Raw genomic sequence first — 20,132 nt, 5'->3', positions numbered from 1 at the left:
TCAGATTCAGTAGGACTGGGAACCTCTTGCTTATCCTAGACTTAAGCTGGGGTAGTGAGTTGGGTATCTTCCCTTTGTCCCTCCAGATTCACTTTCTGCCTTTCTCTACTGTGCTCTGTAACCTGGGATACTGACCTATATGAACTGTCTCAGAGAACTCCCTTGTCCTCTGACTTCTGAGTTCAGCCAGTGGGGACCCTGGTAGGAGATTGTTTTGAGCTCAGACAATGGGAAACCTGGTAGAAGATTGGTGGGCAGGAAGAGCTTAAAGTCAGGGCTTTTATCCCTGCAGCTCTGTCCTGCTGGTTGCTGGGGTTGGCTCCTATGAGGAAGCCCTCATTATACAGTTCTCTTTCTGGGCTCCGTTAATGGCTCCCTCACCTTGCCACTTTAGACCTCAGGATAGTGATAATTCCCCACTATTACTGGCCTCTGGGTACGGCACCATTTCTCATTACTTGCCCCAAACCCTTTCCATGCTTTTGTTAAAGGTCCTTTTATTAAACTCTCATTGAGTTTAATAAAACTCTCCTTGCCCAGCTTCAACATGCCGTCTGGTTTCTGCCAGTACCCTGATCTATTCCGGGTTGTCTATAAATCTACATTTTAAGCACGGAGCCCATTTTAAACAAGGAGCCCTTTTAGAAATGCTGGTCCATGGCCTTCCATGCTGCCTTAGTTCTTTTTGGTCTAATGTCGACAGGTCCCCTTACTGCTTAACTCATTTGAGACTAAGATGACCCTTTCAAAAAGCAACTTTACCAGGAAATGAAGGGGGTGGGGGTAGAAAGAAAACCGTTCAGTGGGAGAATATAAAGGCATAGAAATGGGCATGTCCACAGATCCTAGCCTCCTTGTTTGTAAAGAAACCTATAGACAATCAGGCTTTAGATCCTTCAATTTTGGAAAAATCCTGCCCATCTAAACAAATTGAAACAATGTAAAACTGTACAAATATATTATGAATATTACTCCACCATCTAATTCTTCTCTTCAATATTAATACCTATTAACATTCTGGTACATGTCTTCCAGGACATTTTTCTAAACATTTACGAACCTGCAAACATTGTAATGTTTTTCACACAAATGGGTAAAACATCTACTACACATGCTGTTCTATTTTCTTGGATCATTCAACATTATTTCTTGAAGATCTTTCCATGTCCGTTCATATAACTACTTTGTTATTTTTTCAAGTTTCTTTAACAGCTTTATCGAGGTATAATTTACCTACCATGAAATTCACCTGTTTTAAGTGTACAATCCAATGATTTTTAGTAAATATACAGAGTTGTGCAGCCATCACCACAATCCAGATTTAGAATATTTGCATCATCCCTAAAAGAATCTTTGTGCTCGTTTACAGTCAATCCCTGTTTCCATTCCTAGCCCCCAGGCAACCACCCATCTGCTTTCAGTCTCTATATATTTGCATTTTCTGGACATTTCATGCACATAGAATCATACAATATATGGTCATCTATGTCTGGCTTCTTCCACTTAGAATACTGTTTTTTACCTCTTTTTTTTTTTTTTTAATTTGTACTTTAGATGAAAGTTTACAGAACAAACTAGCTTCTCATTAAACAGTTAGTACAGATATTGTTTTATGACATTGGTTAACAACCCCATGACATGTCAACACTCTCCCTTCTTGACCTTGAGTTCCCTATTACCAGTTTTCCTGTCCCCTCCTGCCTTCTAGTCCTTGCCCCCGGGCTGGTGTGTCCCTTTAGTCTCATTTTGTTTTATGGGCCTGTCTAATCTTTGGATGAAGGGTGAACCTCAGGAGTGACTTCATTACTGAGCTAAAAGGGTGTCCAGGGACCATACTCTTGGGGTTTCTCCAGTCTCGGTCAGCCCAGTAAGTCTGGTTGTTTTTTGTGAGTTAGAAGATTGTTCTACATTTTTCTCCAGCTCTGTCCAGGACCCTTTATTGTGATCCCTGTCAGAACAGTCAGTGGTGATAGCCGGGCACCATCTAGTTGTACTGGACTCAGTCTGGTGGAGGCCGTGGTAGTTGTGGTCCATTAGTCCTTTGGAATAACCTTTCCCTTGTGTCTTTAGTTTTCTTTGTTCTCCCTTGCTCCCGAAGGGATGAGACCAGTGGAGTACCTTAGATGGCCGCTTACAGGCTTTTAAGACCCCAGACGCTTCTCACCAAAGTAGAATGTAGAACATTTTCTTTATAAACTGTGTTATGCCAATTGAGCTAGATGTTTCCCAAGACTATGGTCCCCACAGCCCTCCGCCCAGTAATTCAGTCCCTCAGGGAGTTTGGATGTGTCTATGGAGCTTCCATGACTTTGCCTTGTGCAAGTTGTGCTGGCTTCCCCAGTATTGTGTACTGTCTTACCCTTCACCGAAGTTACCACTTATTTATTGTCTATTTAGTGTTTTTCCATCCCCAGCCCTCCCCTCCCTCGTAACCATCAAAGATTGTTTCTTTCATTGTTTTTTTTTTTTAACCTTTGCATTCAGTGTGTTCCGTGGTATGGTTGTACCATCATAATTTATCTGACCAATTTCCTATTGAACATTTATGTTATTTCTAAGCTTTGACTTTTACCAATAATGCCGCAATGAATATCCTGTATATATTTGTTCACCTATATGGGAGTTTCTGTAGGATAGATTTCTAGAAGTGTCATTCCTGGATCAGAGGGTGCATGCATTAAAGCAGACATGACCAACTTGCCTTCTCTAAAGGTCGTACCCATTTACTCTCCTATCAGTGTTGTTGCTGGTCTAGAGAAAGTCTACAGAAGTTTGGTATGGGGATGCATAATCTTTCTCCACCCATACCTCTTTGCTGTCGAGTCAATTTCAACTCATAGCAACCCTATAGGACAGAGTAGAACTGCCCCATAGACTGTAATCTTTATGGGAGCAGATTGCCATGTCTTTTCTTCTGTGGAGTGGCTGGTGGGTTTGAACCACACACCTTTAGCTTACCAGCCGAACACTTAACCGTTGCACCACCAGGGCTCCTTCTCCTACCACTAATGGGTGATAATATCTTCCTCTAATCTGATGAATTCTGACCCCCAGACTATAGGATGAGAAAGCTTTCATTTGACTCCTTGCAATGACCAGTGTTGTCCTTTCTTCTGATCAGCTTTCTCTTGATTAATTAATTGATAAGTTATAATGATTAAAAGCATTTTTATTGTGAAATATAGCAATATCCTACAGGTTGTAGAAAACTTACGTTCATGGCTTAAAAAATAATAATACAATAAATCCCATGTATCTGTCATCTAAGTTAAGAGAGCATTCTAAGTGCCCATCAACAGATGAATGGATAAACAAATTATAGTACATACACACAATAGAATACTATACAGCGGTAAAGAACAATGATAAATCTATGAAACATCTCACAACATGGATGAACACGGACGGCATTATGCTGAGTGAAATAAGTCAATCACAAAGGACAAATATTGTATCACACCATTATAAAAACTCATGAAAAGTTTTACATAGAGAAAAAAAAAATCTTTGATGGTTACCAGGGGTGGGGAGGAGAAATCACTAACTAGGTAGCAGACAAGTGTTAACTTTGGTGAAGAGCAAGACAACATATAATATAGGGGAAGTCAGCACAACTTGACCATGGCAAAGTCTTAGAAGCTTCCTACACACATCCAAACACCTTGAGGGACTGAGTTTCTGGGGTGGAGGGCCAGGACCATGGTCTCAGGGGACATCTAGGCGAGTTGGCATAACATAGTTCCTAAAAGAAATGTCCTACAACCTACTTTGGTGAGTAGTGTCTGGAGCCTTCAAAGCTTGCGATCGACCATCTAAGATACATCTATTGGTCCCATCCCGTTCGGAGCAAAGGAGAATGAAGAAAACCAAAGACACAAGGAAAATATCAGTCCAAAGGACTAATGGACTACTTGAACCAGTCCATCAGTCTCCACCAGTCTGAGCCCAAAAGAACTAGATGGTGCCGGGCTACCACCACCAACCACTCTGACAGAGATCACAATAGAGGGTTCCAGACAGAGTGGGAGAAAAATGTAGAACAAAATTCAAATTCACAAAAAAAGACCAGACTTACTGGTCTGACAGAAACTAGAGGAACCCTATGGCCCCTGGATACCCTGCTAACTCAGAACTGAAGCCACTCTAGAAGTCCATCTTTCAGCCAAAGATTAGACAGGCCTATAAAACAAACAATAACACACATGAGGAATGTGCTTCTTAGGTCAATCAAGCATACGAGAGCAAATGGGCAATACCTGCCCAAGAGCAATACCTGCCCAAAAGCAAAGCAGAAAGGGACAGGAAACCTGGACGAATGGAAACGGGGAACCCCGGTGTAAACGGAAAGGGAGAGAGCATCGACATGTTGTGGGGGATTGCAATCAATGTCACAAAAAAATTGTGTATGAGTTGTTGAATGAGAAACTAATTTGTGTTGTAAACTTTCACCTAAAGCACAATAAAATTTTAAGAAAAGAGAAAGAGAGCATTATCAGTACTCTCAAAAGTCCCAGTGTGCTCCTCCCTGACTGATTGGAATCCCCTTCCTTTCCCCACTCTTAAATAAATGTTATCCAAACTTATGTGGTAAACATGCCTTTGCTTTTCTTTAGAGTTTGCCCCTTTGTTTGTGTGGGGGATTTATATTGAGTCAACTTAGTTAAGCTGAAATTATGTTTTCTGAAATTCCTGTCCTTGCCTTAGTTCCAGGTTAGCGTGGGCCGGAAGAGACCTTGTGTGTGAGGTTGGAAGGCGGAAGTGAAGCAGCAGCTCCCTCCTATGCCCTGGAAGGTCTGCTTAAGACACCAGGTGCTGTTGCATGCTGTCGTTTATCTGTTGGCTTACCTGGCTGGTGTGTGACTGGGGCCACAGCCCCTCTAGTTCCTGAGCCAGGTGTGGGTTTTCCTTCATAATGCAGGGCGCCATTTGCTCCTGCAGGCCATCCACCTGTTCAGCTAGGAGGCTTGGAGGCTTGGAGGCACGGAGGCAGGTTTCAGTGGGTTCCAGCTTGTCCTTGCTCTTCCCCACTTCACGTCCATCTTTCCCTCTTGGGTGCTTGTCCCGCCAACTTCAGGTTCCAGTGCCAGAAGTTTGGCCTGACAAAGCCTGTTTATTTCGTTATCATTGACATAAACATTACGCCAGCCAGTTTTTATGCCTCTGGACCTCAGAAGTAAGGCGTTATTCTGGTTCTAATGCATTTAGCGTCAATGTGGGTCCCTTTTGAAATGTGTGAAGCTCAGCAGATGAGTTGGAGCCTCATTGTTGTGTAGGCTGAGCATTCTATTAGGTGATACTTCCTGGATGTGTTAGTTTTGTAAACCTTTTCCTTTTTTCCCCTTATTTCTGTGAGGTAAGGTTTGCAAGCATAATTATGGCATTCCTGTGTGATAGTTAGGGAGCCCTGATGGGTTTGTTTTGGTTTTTTTGTGTCGTATTTGGAAAACCAGAGTTACCCCGTGCAATCTAATGGAAAGGTGCCCATAATAAATTACTTGTCTACCTCTCATTGGTATATTGTCATACCACAGATTTGTGGGCCAAAATGCCACTTGCCTCACTGGTGGCTTATAGCACCAGATCATATTTCTCAAAATCCATATGTTGTTTTTAGGCACTGTTGAGTTGGTTCCAACTCATACCGACCCTATGTACTACAGAATGAAACACTGCCCGGTCCTGCACCATCCTCACAATTGATGTTATGCTTAGGCCCGTTGTTGCAGCCACTGTGTCAGTTCATCTCATTGGGGTCTTCCTCCTTTTAGCTGACCCTCTATTTTACCAAGCATGATGTTCTTCTCCAGGGACTGGTCCTTCCTGATAACATGTCCTAAGTACGTGAGACCAAGTCTTGCCTGCTCGTTTCCAAGGAGCACTCTGGCTGTATTTCTTCCAAGACAGACTTGTTCGTTCTTCTGGCAGTCCATGGTATATTCAACATTCTTCACCAACACCATAATTCAAAGACATCAATTCTTTTTCAGTCTTCCTTATTCATTGTCCAGTGCATATGAGGCTATTGAAAATACTGTGGCTTGGGTCAGGCGCACCTTAGTCCTTGAAGTGATATCTTTGCTTTTGAACAAAGAGGTCTTTTGTAGCAGATTTGCCCAAGGCAATATGTCATTTGATTTCCTGACTGCAGCTTCCATGGATGTTGATTGTGGAACCAAGTAAAATGAAATCCATGTATCAACCAAAAATCTAAATGCACTCAATTATTAAGCATGAATTCCAATACTGGAAACACAAGCCATTAAAAAAAAAAATTAAGGAGAAAAGAATATAGTAATGAAAAGGTTAACCAGGTCCCACAATTGGGTAAAGTCAAGTCCCTATAACAAATCTCCCCTCCTAGTGGTTCTGCTTCTCTCGTCGAACCCTGACTGATACAATGTGTGTCCTCAATACAGGGTTTAGTTTTGCCTGTGTTTGGGCTTTACATTGGGCTCTTTTTAATTGTCCTGCCAGCTCATAATGGGGGAGCCCAGACTGAGCGTGCTCCCACAGCAGTGCCCCAAGCCTCAGCTCATCCCCACCTCTATCAGGATAATTGAGACACCAACAACCCCAGCTGCAGGCCCAGATGAGTCTGGGCACTGACAAAGCAGATTGATCTTACCTGTGGGACTGGGATGCTCTGAGCAGCACATATATATTTCCCCATTTACCTGTCAGGTGCCTGAAATGTCACCACTTGAAGCAAAATATCTGGTAAAAAATGAACTGAACTTGGAATTGTTATTCCCACTCTGCTACTATACAGCCATGAGATTTTAGTCAAGTTGCTTTGCTTAGGCCTCAGTTTCCCCATATTAATTGGGGAAGGGTTGGTCTGGGGGTTCTCTAGGTCCCTTTGAACTTTGCTATTGTGTAGTAGCATGGTTCTCCACCTTGGGTCTGCATGAGATTACTTTTAGTGTGACATATAAACCAGGAGTATGTCTTAATATCACCCAAGGGAAGCTGGAGGCTGTCTTGATTTAATGAACAAAGGGAACACATCCTACAGAGACTGGAGAGGGATTGTGGTGGGGAGAGGAGTCATAAACTCGGGGAGACAGATAAAAACAGATAGATGGTGTTAATTATGGAGAAAGAGAAGTAAATAAAGGAACACAGGAGTCCCTGGAAGGTGCACATAGTTAACATCTTTGGTTGCTAACCAAATAGTTGATGGTTCGAGTCCACCTAGAGGAAACTTGGAATTAAGGCCTGGTGAGCTACTTCTGAAAAATCAGCCATTGAAAACCTTATGGAGCACAGCTCTACTCTGACACACATGGCGTCGCCATGAGTCTGGGAAACAGCAGAGGGAAGAAAGAAATCCATCACTGACTCAAAGGCTAGCCCTAGATTTGAGTGGTTAAGAGCTCGGGTGCTAATTAAAAGGTCAGCAGTTTGAATTCACCAGCCACTCCTTGGCAACCGTATGGGGCAGCTCTACTCTGTCCTATAGGGTCACTGTGAGTGGGGATCAACTCGATGGCAACAGGTTTTGGTTTTTGGTGATGGTATGCTTGGTAAATTACTTGTGCTTAGACTGTCCTTATGAGGGACAGCAAGCCAGAAAGAGAGATAGAAAGAGAAAGAGAGACAAATATTAACTGAGGTCATGTAAGTGCAATTTGGTCTCTGCCTCATTTCTTCTGGGCTTATTTTATTCTCGTATTTTCCTTGGAGAACCCTGTTTCCTCCAGCCCTGGGTAGATGAGGAAAGAACAGAGTCCTGGAACCAAGTGAAACTTAATTTGACCTCCTTCCTCAAAGAGTCATCTCAGGGAACCATCTGGCTTGTCCGCCTTGCCCAGGCAGAAGAACAAGCCTGGTCCGTCTGGGAACTCGGGCGTTTAGTAAATACACGTTCCTCTGCATTTTCCTCCTGCTGAATCAGATGCTGTTCTGAAGGCTCAGCCAGAGAAGATGAATCATGCTTGATCCTGAGCTTAGCACAGTGCCTGGCACAGAGCAAGGGGTTATTGTCACTGAATTAATCCTGTTTGCTGAATGTAAAAGGAAAAGCACTTTCATGAGTTATGAGTGGTAGTTACCTGCCTTCTGGAGCCTTCTAGCTCAGAATTTTGTCCTCCGTCTCTGGAGAGGCCTCTTTTCATAGCTATGGCTGGGAAAATGGTTATCTCCTTGATTTAGTGGTTAGATAGTTTTAAAATGAAGGGAATGCGGACTAGGTAAAAATTTGGTAACTGTAAAGTTCTGTTCCCTTCATTATCTTTCCTTAGCAGTCTGGTCAGAGCCAGGGCCCTTCCTGACAAAGACTCTTCCGAGACAAGCCCCATGAATGAGCCAGGGCAAGGCCTTCTGGTGTGGTCACTGCTATGCCCCAAACCTCGGGAACAATAAGCACTCACTAAACATTGACTCAAATCTTTTGTTTTCTCTGGGTGACATATTACAAATCATGTCCCCGTTCTGTACTAGCACTCTCTTGTCAAAATCTGAAGGATTAGCGTGTTTGTGTTTTGGGGAAAGACAGGAGAGATTGAAAGGAGACTCTAAGTAGGAGTTGCTGGTTGAACTCAGGAAAGCTCTCTGCCTTCCTGCTACCCAATCCAGTCAATTTGGTGAACTTGCTCAACCCTTCTGCACTTTCTAAATCCCACTCTTGACACTCTCGACTACTATTTTACCCAAGGACATGAGAAACGCTAGTTGATCCCAGAATACATTTCCTTTCAAGTGTTCAGCAGGAGGAGGCTTGGCTGGAGATGAGGGGAGTGGAAAGGCTAGCCCCGTCTCCATTCAGATTCATCCCTCTATGTACCCAATAAATCGCAAAGGGATTCTCTTACTGTGAAGACCCTCATTTGGGACCTCTGCTCACCCTTGCCCAAGCTCTCTGTAGCATTTTGGATGCTTTTGGTTGCAAGTAACAAAATACCCAACTAAAAGTGGTTTATATATGTTTTAGTTTCCCAGGGATACAGTAACAAAATACCACAAACTAGTATAACAACAGAAATTTATTGTCTCACAGTTCTGGAGGCTGGGAGTCCAAGATCAGGGTATCAGCTGTGTTGACTCCTTCTGAGACTTTGAGGGAGAATCTATTCCATGTCTCTGTCTTAGCTTCTGGTAGCTCCAGGTGTTTCTTTGCTCCCAGCTGCAGCGTCATGTGGCATCCTTCCCTCTGTCTCTCTGTCTGTGTGTATCTTCTCCTCTTTTACAAGTACACCAGTCATATAAGATTAGGACCAACCCTACACCAGTATGACCTCATGTTAACAAAACTGATAACATTTTCAAAGAATCTATTTCCAAATATGCTCACATTCTCAGATACAAGGGTTAGGACTTCAACATATCTTTTTGGAGGACACAATTCAATCTATAACAATATATAAAAAAAATTTAATTCTTTAACAAGAAGTTGGAAGTAGGTGGTTCCAAGATTGGCTTAGTGGTTCAAGTTTGCCTTTTTGGATCCAGGTTCTTTTTATCCTTTGGTTCCATCCACCTGATGAGTTGGGCTTTTTGCCTCATTGTCACAAAGGGGCAGCCTCAGGATCACACATCATATCCTAGAGCCATATTCAAAGGCTGGGAGCAAGGATGTGGCCAAGGCAGTAAAAAGCTCTCGTTATGGGAGTCTCTATTTTCTTAATCCCAGAAGATTCTAGGAGCCCCTGACCCTAGCAGACTTCCCCTTAAGCAGTGGTTTACTGGAGCCGACTTGAACCTTCCCACAAGATCAGGTTATTACATTTTCAGCAATTCTGTGAGCTGGTAGATAAACACAGTCATCCTTGAAATCAGTCACAGTGGGAATATTTACATTATGGAAAGTGGCAAATGCTATAAATTAGACTTGTTTTTCCTGGAGAGCAGTTTACCGGCACACTACCGTCCATAAGTATTACTAGTCAGAACTGGAGTATATGGCCACTCCTAGCTTAAGGGAGTCATAGAAAGTGATTATCTGTCATTTTCAGCCTCTCTCAAAGGGAGGTAAGCTTTGCTGGCAAGGAAGAAAGGGGAGGAAAATGGCAGTTGGGGAAGCAACTAATGGTGTTTGCCACTAATGGTTTCCATTGGTGAGAATTTCCAGTAGTCACTTAAAAGAATGTCTTTAAAATATCTCAGAAAACAGAGTGCTATGGGCCCAGTGGTAGGAGAGACCAAGCTCTAGTAGTTGGCATAGTTTAGGGCATAAGGTGGGGCACCAAGGGCAGGTTTTCTGAACCACACAATGGAGGCCTGGTATGCATGCAGCCTCAGCTCCTTCCTGTGACTACAACTGGGGGCTGCCTTGACACAGAGACAGTGAACAGTCATTGTATATGAGGCTTAGAATGGGACGATGAAAGGAAGGGAGGAAACCCGAGGTGCTGAAGAGGGGTAAGGAGTCTTAGAGGGTAGTAGAAGTGTTCCCTGAAGAAGAGCCAACAAATGAAGGCCTGACTTCCTTGGCTAAAAAGTCCTTGCTGATCAGGCCATGGGTAGCCATAATCTTGAGGAGACCATGTCGAAACTTTTGGCCAATGAAGGCATAGATGATGGGGTTGAGGCAGCTGTGGAGGAAGCCCAGAATCTCGGTAACATCCAGAGCCCAGCCAATGTCACTGCGGCGCTCACAGGTCTCCTTGATTACCCCAATCCTCATGAGGGTATCTGTAACCAGAACCAGGTTGTAGGGCAGCCAGCAGAGCAGGAAGACGAGCACGACGGCAAAGATGACCCGCATGGCCTTGTGCTTCTGCCCCATGTGGGCCTCGAACAGTGTGCGCAGGGTGAATCCATAGCAGAACAGCATGACTAGCAGTGGCAGGATGAAACCAAAGGTCTGGGGCAGGATCCGGAGCACCAGCCTCCATTTTGTTGTGTTGTTACCAATGTCCTCATAGCAGACTGGGCTGGAATAGGGTGGGTGGATGGCCTTGCGGAAGAGGACAATGGGCAGGGACAGAAAAAGAGACAGTCCCCAGATGCCCAGACATATGAACTTAACCAAGTGTCGCTTCTGGATAAGTGTGCGTGTGGCATGGACAATGGCCAGGTAGCGATCCACGCTGATGCAGGCCAACAGTAGGATACCACTGTAGAAGTTGACTTCCTTCAGGAGTGAGACCACCTTGCACAGGAGTGTGCCAAAAGTCCAGCCGTTTTTCTTGGAGGCAGCCCAAATGGGCAGTGACAGGGCAAAGAACAGGTCAGCCATGGCCAGGTTCAGCAGGTAGACATCCGTGACAGAGCAGCTGACCCGGTTATATAAGATGACCAGCATCACCAGGGAGTTTCCCAGCAGGCTCAGCAGAAACACCAGAGCATAGATGGTGATCACAACATTCTTGTTGATTTCAAGGGATTCTGGTCGACATGGGGCAGAATCTGATAGAATAGAGGGTATGCCAGTGCTGTAACTGTAATTACTATCATCTCCAAAGAAATAGTCAAGGCTGAGATTCTCGAAGCTAAATTCTTCCATTTTTGAGATAAATTTAATCCTGGCCTGTAGAAGAGAGATGAAAGTTACTACACAATAAAGTCCCCTCCTGTTTCTAGCTCTTCCCCTGCCCAAGAACCTGGGCGAATTTGCATTGGCCTGCATGGAAGTGACTTTCACTTCAAACATTTGAATAGTAAGGCCTCTAAAGTTTGAGACACATTTAGTGATAAACAGCACATTTCACCAAAAGACTATAGTTTCCTTTATAGTCAGAGATTCTTAGCATTTTTCATGACATCACTGTCACCCAAAACATTGTTGAACCTCTCCTTTGGATAATCCCTACAGAGCCCATTGTCTTGGGTCCTCAGTGGTGCACATCTTTGTGTGCTGAGGCTGGATTTAATGTTTAGAAACATAAAAAAACCATTCAGTTCTCAATATCAAGGGTTAAGGGGGTAATCCTTTGGGTTGTACCACTAGGAAAAGATCAAGGCTTGACTGAGAGATGAATCCTTTTGTCTTACTTAATAAAAGTTATTGCAAAAGATGTGTTCTGGAATATGGTTGGAGCAATGGCAGCAGAGAGTTTCAGAATGCTTGAGCTAGAAGAAATTGCAGTCAGTTAATACAGCCCAGAGCTTCTTTATCAGGAAGAAGGAGGCCTGTTCTGGGAGTATTTGTGTACTTTAAAAAAATATTAAAAAATACAGGCAGGTGGCTGATGGGCTGATTCTCCAGGTAAGTGGAAATGTAACTGATTATCTTGGGAGCTCTGGGCATCCATATTCTGCTACATAGGGGCAAGCAGAGAAAGTGTGCCCTCCGAATAAGGCAGAGGGGCAGCAGGAAGCAAAGACGACAGGTGGAGATACTGCCTTTGTTCTTGGTGACTTTCCAGTCCTGGTGGTGATCCTACCTGTTCTGCCTGTGTGTGCCTTGATCCATCCTTGATCTCTCTCAGTCATTACAAATAGTTATGATTAGCCCCAGTTGACTAGTGAGAAGACTGAGGCACAGAGAGGCTCAGGAAACAGCCTGTGGTCACCAGGCCAATAAGTGGAGGGGCCAGGATTCAGATTAGGTGTCAACAGCTCCACATGGCATATAAGTTTCAGTATACAGCCCTATTTCTTAAAAAAAAAAATCACACCTTACGTAGATTATTAAGTCAACCTGTATATCGTTCACTCACATTGTTTTAGGTCTAGCGCATTACTTTCTTTGGCTATTTCTTAGACCCAGAATTAAAGAATCAGCCCTTGCAGGAATGATAAGCCAAACACCCTCGAGCTATCTAACTCCTACTGACCACCCCATCATGTTCTCAGTGACCAAGCAGGAGCTTCCCTGACTAAACAAACCTGCCAGCCTCTTAGTGACACATAGTAGTTTAAATGAATTCTAATTTACTACATAAAAATAGTATAGAACAGTGTATGGGAACTCTCTGTACTTTCTGCACAATTATTCTGTAAACCTAAAATGGCACTAAAAATTAAAGTCTATTAAAGAACAAAACAACAAAACCATAAAACAGGGACATTGACAAAATCCCAGACATTTAAGGCAATCTTTTTAACATGAAGAAAACATTCAGCCAATCATTTCAACACAATTCCAGTATTCTCTATAAATATAATCCACAGATATTTGCATTTAATATAAGGGGGGGGGGGAATCAACAGTGCTTGACCCATCCTCAGATCCCCTAGCCAAAGCAGGGAGAGCTGGCTGAACCTGGGAAGGTTACAGGGTCAAGGGAAGGGGTAGGCAGCAGTTGTCTAAGTGATCGTTGGCATGGGGTATAGAGAATAGGGGCAGAGGTTCTGCCTTTGGGCATAGGAAGGCCTAAAGTGTGAGAATAAAGAGACTTAGGAATGTGGATGGGGGGCCCATCAGCGGTGGGGATAGATGCCTGGGATAAATACAGGCTGGGTGTCAAAGGGAACAGAGAACAGAGACAATCTGGGGCGGTAGGAGGTGATGGGTTTTCCAAGACTTACCAAGATGCTGAGCTTTTCACCTGTATGACACCTCCAGGAGGATAGATGTGGCCAATGAAAGGGCGGTGGCGCTGTGAAAACAGGAGAGGAAGTCAAGTGTTGGATTAGATTGCTCAACCCAGGGGTGGAGTTCTAGAGGCTGCCGTGTTGCATTTGATAACTCTGAATAATTAATTCCCAGGTCAGCTCTGATAGATAGTGATTCCATGGACTCATAGAGTTCATACTGGGAAGGGGCAGTGGGGTTTTCTAGTCAATCCTCTCATTTCACGTATGAGAAACCTGAGGCCCAGACAAAGGAAATGGTTGGCCCAGGGCCACACCGATTTCTCTCGTTTTTGCCTTGATCTTCACAGCAGCTTCTTCAGCTGACCTATCTGACACTTCCCATTTCGGCTGCCTCAGGCTTTGTGGTACTGTTTTCTTTAAGTGCTGTCTTGACACAGTTGGGAGGCCCTGTCTGGAGGCCAATTCATTCCCCTTCCTGAGCAGCTGATTAAGTCCTTTCTCCAACCACTCCTCTTATCAGGTTCTCATATTCCTGGACCACTACACGCCTGTCCTAATTGCCCCGGGGTCAGGTACCTAGCAACGAGGGACAGCCTGTATGCCCACTGAGCCTGCAGAATTGTTCAAAATGTCCAGTCCCTGGGAAGCCTGGACAACCTAGCTAACCCCATCCTGCTTGCCATCATCCCTTAAGCCCTCTCCTGCAAGTCCAATTGTCCCCAGATGCAACCCCCTGTGTGGCCCTGTGTCATGGCATGCTATGCCTCTGGGTCTCTGGGAACTGTGAGTATAATAAACCTCGTTACTTTTCATGGCCTCTCTGATTCCTCTCTTCCACATTACACGTGACCTACCATCCCACAAATCTGTTAGAGTGGGCTTCCCATGCGCTTACCAGTCAGTAGTGCTATTGCTCTTTAACGTCTTTCACATCTCAGGAGGGAGAGACAGCTTATTAAGAGAACAGAGATGGAACTTAGGCTTCTGGTGAGTCTGGTAGCTTTCCTCCCTGGACATACTGCCACTTGTCTTCCATCTGCTCCTGAAGAGCCCTCAGAGCCTCACAGACTCCTTTTCTATACCACGTCCCTGAGTAGGGGCCCATTCCTACCTCTAGGCCCATCCTAGCCTTTCACCTCATTCCCATCTTCTCTGGCCAGGTCCCCTATTAGGGCATTGCTATTCTTCCTTGGTTTACATACTGGGATTGGGTCTGAGGACCAGAACTCTGTAGTGGCCACCAGCCTTGGAGCAAAAACCATCTAGTTAGAAAGGAAGCCCTTGGCCAAAGTCAAAATCCAACTCAAGTCGAAACACATTTCGAAAGCAGTGTTGGGTGATTCTAAGAGTATATTTTATCACATTTGCTATTGATTATAAATAAAAAGGAACCCTGGTGACGTAATGGTTACGCACTCTGCTGCTAACTGAAAGGTCAGAGGTCTGAGCCCACCAGCTGCTCCGTGAGAGAAAGATGTGATAGTCTGCTTCTGTAGAGATTACAGCCTTGGAAACCCTAAGAGGCAGTTCTACTCTGTCCTATAGTGTGGCTGTGAGTTGGAATTGACTCCACGGCAATGAGTTTTGATCAATGAAAGTCAGAGTAGGTACATTACAGGTAGAGCACTAATTCACACTATTTCACTGCCCTCTCCCTGTCCCCTATCCTGGCTAACAAAGCCTCAGTCCCCTCCACTATTCCTTACCCTATCCTCTTGCTCAACACATGCCAGGGTCCAGAGAGTCCTCAAAGCCTGTGGCAAACTCACTTAAGCCCCTACCCCAAGGAAAGAACCTTTGAGTCTAACTGTCTAGCAAATGTTCCTCAGTATTTGTCCCCTCTCTCTTTCCTATGCTAGGGAAGAATGCAATGACTCATGGCCAGTTAGTGGTCAAACCAGACAGAGGCTCATTACATATGAGAGGCGATTGAGAGCAGTGGTTAAGAACTTTGCTAGCTGAACATCTGTGGGCACGCTACTTTTCCTTTCTGAGTCTCAGTTTACTCATTGGTAAAAAGGAGCCCATAGTAGAATCTAACTCACTGGATTGTGGCGAGGATGGAACGAGTACTCAGCACACACATAAAGCACAATGTTAACTTTTATTGTTGTGGTTACTATTATTAAAATAGTTAATCAACTAATAACATGATGTTTCTCCCACTGCTTCTTCGGTCAAAGAAAAGTAGTGTAAGGGTGCTTCTGTTTCCTTCTGTTCTTCTTCCTCTTTTCAAAGCTGACTTTGCTGTACGTCTTAATTTCAGGTACTTTTACTTGGATAACAGTAGTCATATTAGCTGTAATGCTGAGTGCCTACTAAGTTCTAGCTTCTGGCAAGGTGCTTTTCAGAATTTGTGTCCTTTAATTGTCATGACAACCCTGTAAAATAGGCACTTTCTGGAAGCGGAAACTAAGATTCAGGAAGGTTAAGCAATTTACCTAGAGTGACAAAGCTGTACTGAGGCTTAACCTTTTTTTTTCCTCCTCTGACCTCAAATCCTGTTTTCTGTCCACTGTAACAAGGGGGATGGGTCCCAGCCTCAGGTTCCTAAGCCCGGTTAGGTACAGCTCTGTTCCGGACAACCAAATACAAAGGGTATAGAAAGGGGAGCCCAGATTTAACATTTCCCAACTAGTCTATGTTATGGATTGAATTGTGTCCCCCTAAAATATGTGTTTTGTAAATCCTAGCCTCTATACCTGTGGTGGAGCCTTGGTGGTGCAGTGGTTAAGAGTTAGGCTGCTAACCAAAAAGGTCAGTAGTTTGAATCCACGAGCCATTCCTTGGAAACCCTATGGGGCAGTTCTACTCTGTCCTATAGGGTTGCTATAAGTCAGAATAGACTCAACGGCAGTGGGTTTGGTTTATTTATTTTTTTTATGCCTGTGGTGGAGCCCTGGTGGCATAGTAATTAAGAATTAGGCTGCTAACCAAAAAGGTCAGCAGTTCAAATCCACCAGTTGCTCCTTGGAAACCCTATGGGGCAGTTCTACTCTGTCCTATAGGGTTGCTATGAGTTGCAGTAGATTCAATAGCAATGGGTTTTATGCCTGTGGTTAGAATCCCATTTCGGAATAGGTTGTCTTTTTATGTTAATGAGGCAGGTTTAGCGTAGGGTGTGTCTTAAATCAATTTCTTTTGAGATATTAAAGAGATTAAACAAGCAAGCAAAAGAAGTAGAGACTGGGGATGAGAGATGCCAAGTCACATGAAGACTGCCCAGGAGCAGAAGGTCAGAAGAGACAAGGACCTTCCTTTAGAGCTGACAGAGGAAGTCTTCCCCAGAGCTGGAACTCTAAATTTGGACTTCTAGCCTCCTAAACGGTGAGAAAATAAACTTCTGTTTGTTAAAGCCACCCATGTGTGATATTTCTGCTATAGCAGCACTAGGTAACCAAGACAGTCTACTTCTTGATTCTCTTGAGGTTGATTTCATTTCCACTGAGCCCTCCACATGCTTGTGGTTGGTGGGGTGAGTAAGAAACTGGCTTCCAATCCTGGTTCTGCTATTAATGGTCAAGGTGAGCGTGGACAAGTCATTTCTCTCTGGGACATGGTGTGCTCCTTTGGGAAATGAGATTGTTAAAGGTCTGTGCTGTCCAATATGGTGGCCACTAGCCTTATGTGGCTATTCAAATTTAAATTAATTAAAATAAAATAAAAATTCAGTTCCTCAGTCATCCTGGCCATATTTCAGTGCTCAATAGCCTCATGGGTCTAGTGGCTACCATACTGGACAGTGCAGATAAAGAACCTTCCTGTCATTGGAGAAAGGTCTGTGGGACAGCACTGTCTGGGGGAAGACATTAATTATCTTCAGCTGAAAGTTTCTGTAATTCATCACCCCAGCTCCTAGGGGATTCAGAAAAGAGAGGCTGAAGTTTCCAAGTCCCTTCTATCAGAGATATGTCACCAGCAATCCTAAGACTGAACAGATCACTTACCTGCTGTTGCTGCTGTATCTGCTGTTGTTATTGCAGTGACCACTGACGCCTCTGATGTGACTCAGGGTGCGGCAGCAGTTAGGGCTATTGGGCAGGAAAAAAAGTAAAGTGGCCTTTATGAAGAAACTTCTGATGCTGGGCTGCAGAGGGGAAATCCAAGAGGTCCATCAGGGGAGGTGTTCCCACAGAGGAGGTTTGCCCTGGGAATCTGTCCCCGGGTGAAGGTCCCATCTACTCATTCTGGCATGAGTACTTGGGACTTTCACGCCTTCCTGCCTAATGGCAAAGGTCCCATCTATTCATTCTGGCTTGAGTACTTGGGATTTTCACACCTTCCTGCCTAATGGCTTCTGGAGGAGCCTGCCAGTCTGAAGGTGGAGGTTTGTCTAGCCCACCTTCTGTCTCTCATCATTTTGAACCTGCTCCTCCTTCTTTGTAAGGAAGAGGTAGGCAACCTCAGTCCCCCGCCAACAGACTTGCCTGAATGGCCATTCCGTTTCTTCCTTCTTTCCAGGGTCAGTGTGAGAAGTGTCCCTCCTTTTGTTTCCGGAGAACTCTGTCATCTGGCCATGGAACCCACTGCCTCTCACATCTTTGAGGATTCTGTCTCCTGCCTCCTCTGACCCTAAACTGCTCTTCCCTTTCAGCCCCTGAACTTGCTTATGGCTTTCTTACCCTCCCTCTGTCCTAGGACCCCTTTAACTATTACTCTCCTGTGTCTTTCTCTTCATAGGTAAACCACTTGAAAAACTGGGGGTGGGGTGGGGGTGGGACTTGAGTGGTTTTAACAGGAGAAAAACGTGATCAAATGCACCTTTTAGAAAGATCACTCTGCTGCCAATTGGTCTCTATTTGTCTGGGGGTTAGATTGAAGGGGAAAAATTTGAGGCAGAGTCTCTTTACCAGTACCAGTTGCTGTTGAGTTGACAACGACTCATGGTGACCCCAGGTGTGTCAGAGTAGAACTGTGCTCCATAGAGTTTTCAATGGCTGATTGTTCAGAAGTAGATCGCCAGGCTTTTCTTCCGAGGGGTCTCTGGGTGAACTTGAACCTCCAACCTCTCGGTTAGCACTCAAGTGCATTAACTGTTTACAGTACCCAGGGACTCCAGAAACTATTTGTTGTTAGGTGCTGTCGAGCTGATTTTCAACTTGTAGCAACTCAAAGTAACAAAGCAGAACTGCCCTATAGGATTTTCTAGGCTATAATCTTTACAGGGGCAGATCTCCAAGTCTTTTCTCCTGTGGAGCTGCTAGTGGGTTCAAACCGCCAACCTTTTGGTTAGCAGCTGAACGCTTAATTGTTGCCACCAGAAACTATTTAGGAGAATAACATAATAATAATAGCTGACAGTGCCAACATCATTCTAAGTGCTTTATAAATACAAACTCATTTAACCCACATAACAGCCCTATGCAGTAGATGTTATTATCCCCATTTTAGAGATGATAGAACTGAGACCCAGTGAGATTAAACAACTTGCCCAAAGTCCACAGCTATTAAACGACATAGCTGGGATCCTTACTCAGACATCCCAACTCCAGAATCCACCACTATCGCACGACTATTGCATTAGTTTAGGGGACAAAAAAAAAAAAAAAGAGTAGCTGCTGAGGCTGCTTATATACAACCAAACACTTCATAGGATTTTTTCCTTGGTTTGGAGGTTTAGGGTTATGGTTTCATGGGACATCCCAGTTAACTGGCCTAATAGCATATTTAATGCTTCTGTTCTGGTTCGTTGTGTAGTTCCTGAGGTCTTAAAAGCTTGCAAGTGGCCGTACAAGGCACAACAGTTGGTCTCTATTTGTTTGGAACAACAGAGGAAGGTGAGTCAGGACTAGGAGGAGGAAGTGGAATGTGTGGCTAATTGCCTCCTTGAACAACTATCTCCTCTGCCATGAGACCAGAAGAACTGGATGGTGTCCAGTCACCCTTACTGAACATTTTGATCAAAAATTTTAAGGAAGAGTCCTAATTAAAAAGGGAAAAATGCAGAACGTAATTTCAAATTTTCAATGGACTCTCGGCTTTCTGGAGCCATGAGGCTGGATGAACCCCTGAAACTATTGCCCTAAGATAATCCTAAAACCTTAAACCAAAAATATCCCCTGAAGTCTTCTTAAAACCAAACAATAGTTTAGCTTAACCAGTGAAAAAGGTCTGCCTTGAACATTATGCTGTTTTAAGAACTATCTATATGGGATCAAATTGACAACAGCAACTTGAAAGATTTAGACAGAAACCTTAGGGAACAGTGAGTTTATGTTAATAGATGAGGAACAACTCAGAAAAGGAGGGTGAGAACGGCTGCACACCTTGAAGAATGTAATCAATGTCACTGAATTGTACAGGTAGAAACTGTTAAATTGGTATATACCTTCTGTGTATATTCTCAACAACAACAACAAAATACAATTTAAAAAAATTTATAGTGGTTAAATATATATAACTTAAAATTTGCCCTCTTAACCATTTTAGGTGTCTAATGCAGTGGCATGAGTTACATTCGCAATGTTGTGCAACCATTACCACTATTTCCAAAATTTTTCATTACCTCAAACAGAAACTCCTTACCTATTAAGCAATAGCTCCTCATTCTTCCTTCCTCCCAGCTCCTGGTAACCTCTAATCCACTTGCTGACTCTATGAATGTGCCTATTCTAGATACTTCATATAAGTAGAATCATACAATATTTGTCATTTTGTGTCTGGTTTATTTCATTTAGCATGTTTTCAAGGTTCATTCATGTTGTAGCAAG

The 20,132-nt window shown here is 43.9% G+C and overlaps 1 protein-coding gene across 1 annotated transcript; it reads right to left on the bottom strand.

Moving 5' to 3' along the window:
- Positions 1-9,187: 9,187 nt before the first annotated feature.
- On the bottom strand, positions 9,188-13,484 carry CXCR2 (C-X-C motif chemokine receptor 2). The gene is made up of 2 exons (XM_004376303.3): positions 13,414-13,484; positions 9,188-11,470 (listed from the first exon to the last, which is right to left on the bottom strand). Exon 2 carries the CDS (start codon positions 11,444-11,446, stop codon positions 10,370-10,372), a length of 1,077 nt encoding a protein of 358 aa, XP_004376360.1. The 5' UTR covers positions 11,447-11,470; positions 13,414-13,484; the 3' UTR covers positions 9,188-10,369.
- Positions 13,485-20,132: the final 6,648 nt, after the last annotated feature.

The sequence above is a fragment of the Trichechus manatus genome, unplaced genomic scaffold (assembly GCF_000243295.1).
Source record: "Trichechus manatus latirostris isolate Lorelei unplaced genomic scaffold, TriManLat1.0 scaffold00041, whole genome shotgun sequence".
Classification (NCBI taxonomy): Eukaryota; Metazoa; Chordata; class Mammalia; order Sirenia; family Trichechidae; genus Trichechus; species Trichechus manatus.
The sequence above is the reverse complement of the archived record's forward strand: the minus strand, read 5'-3'. Positions and strand labels throughout refer to the sequence as shown.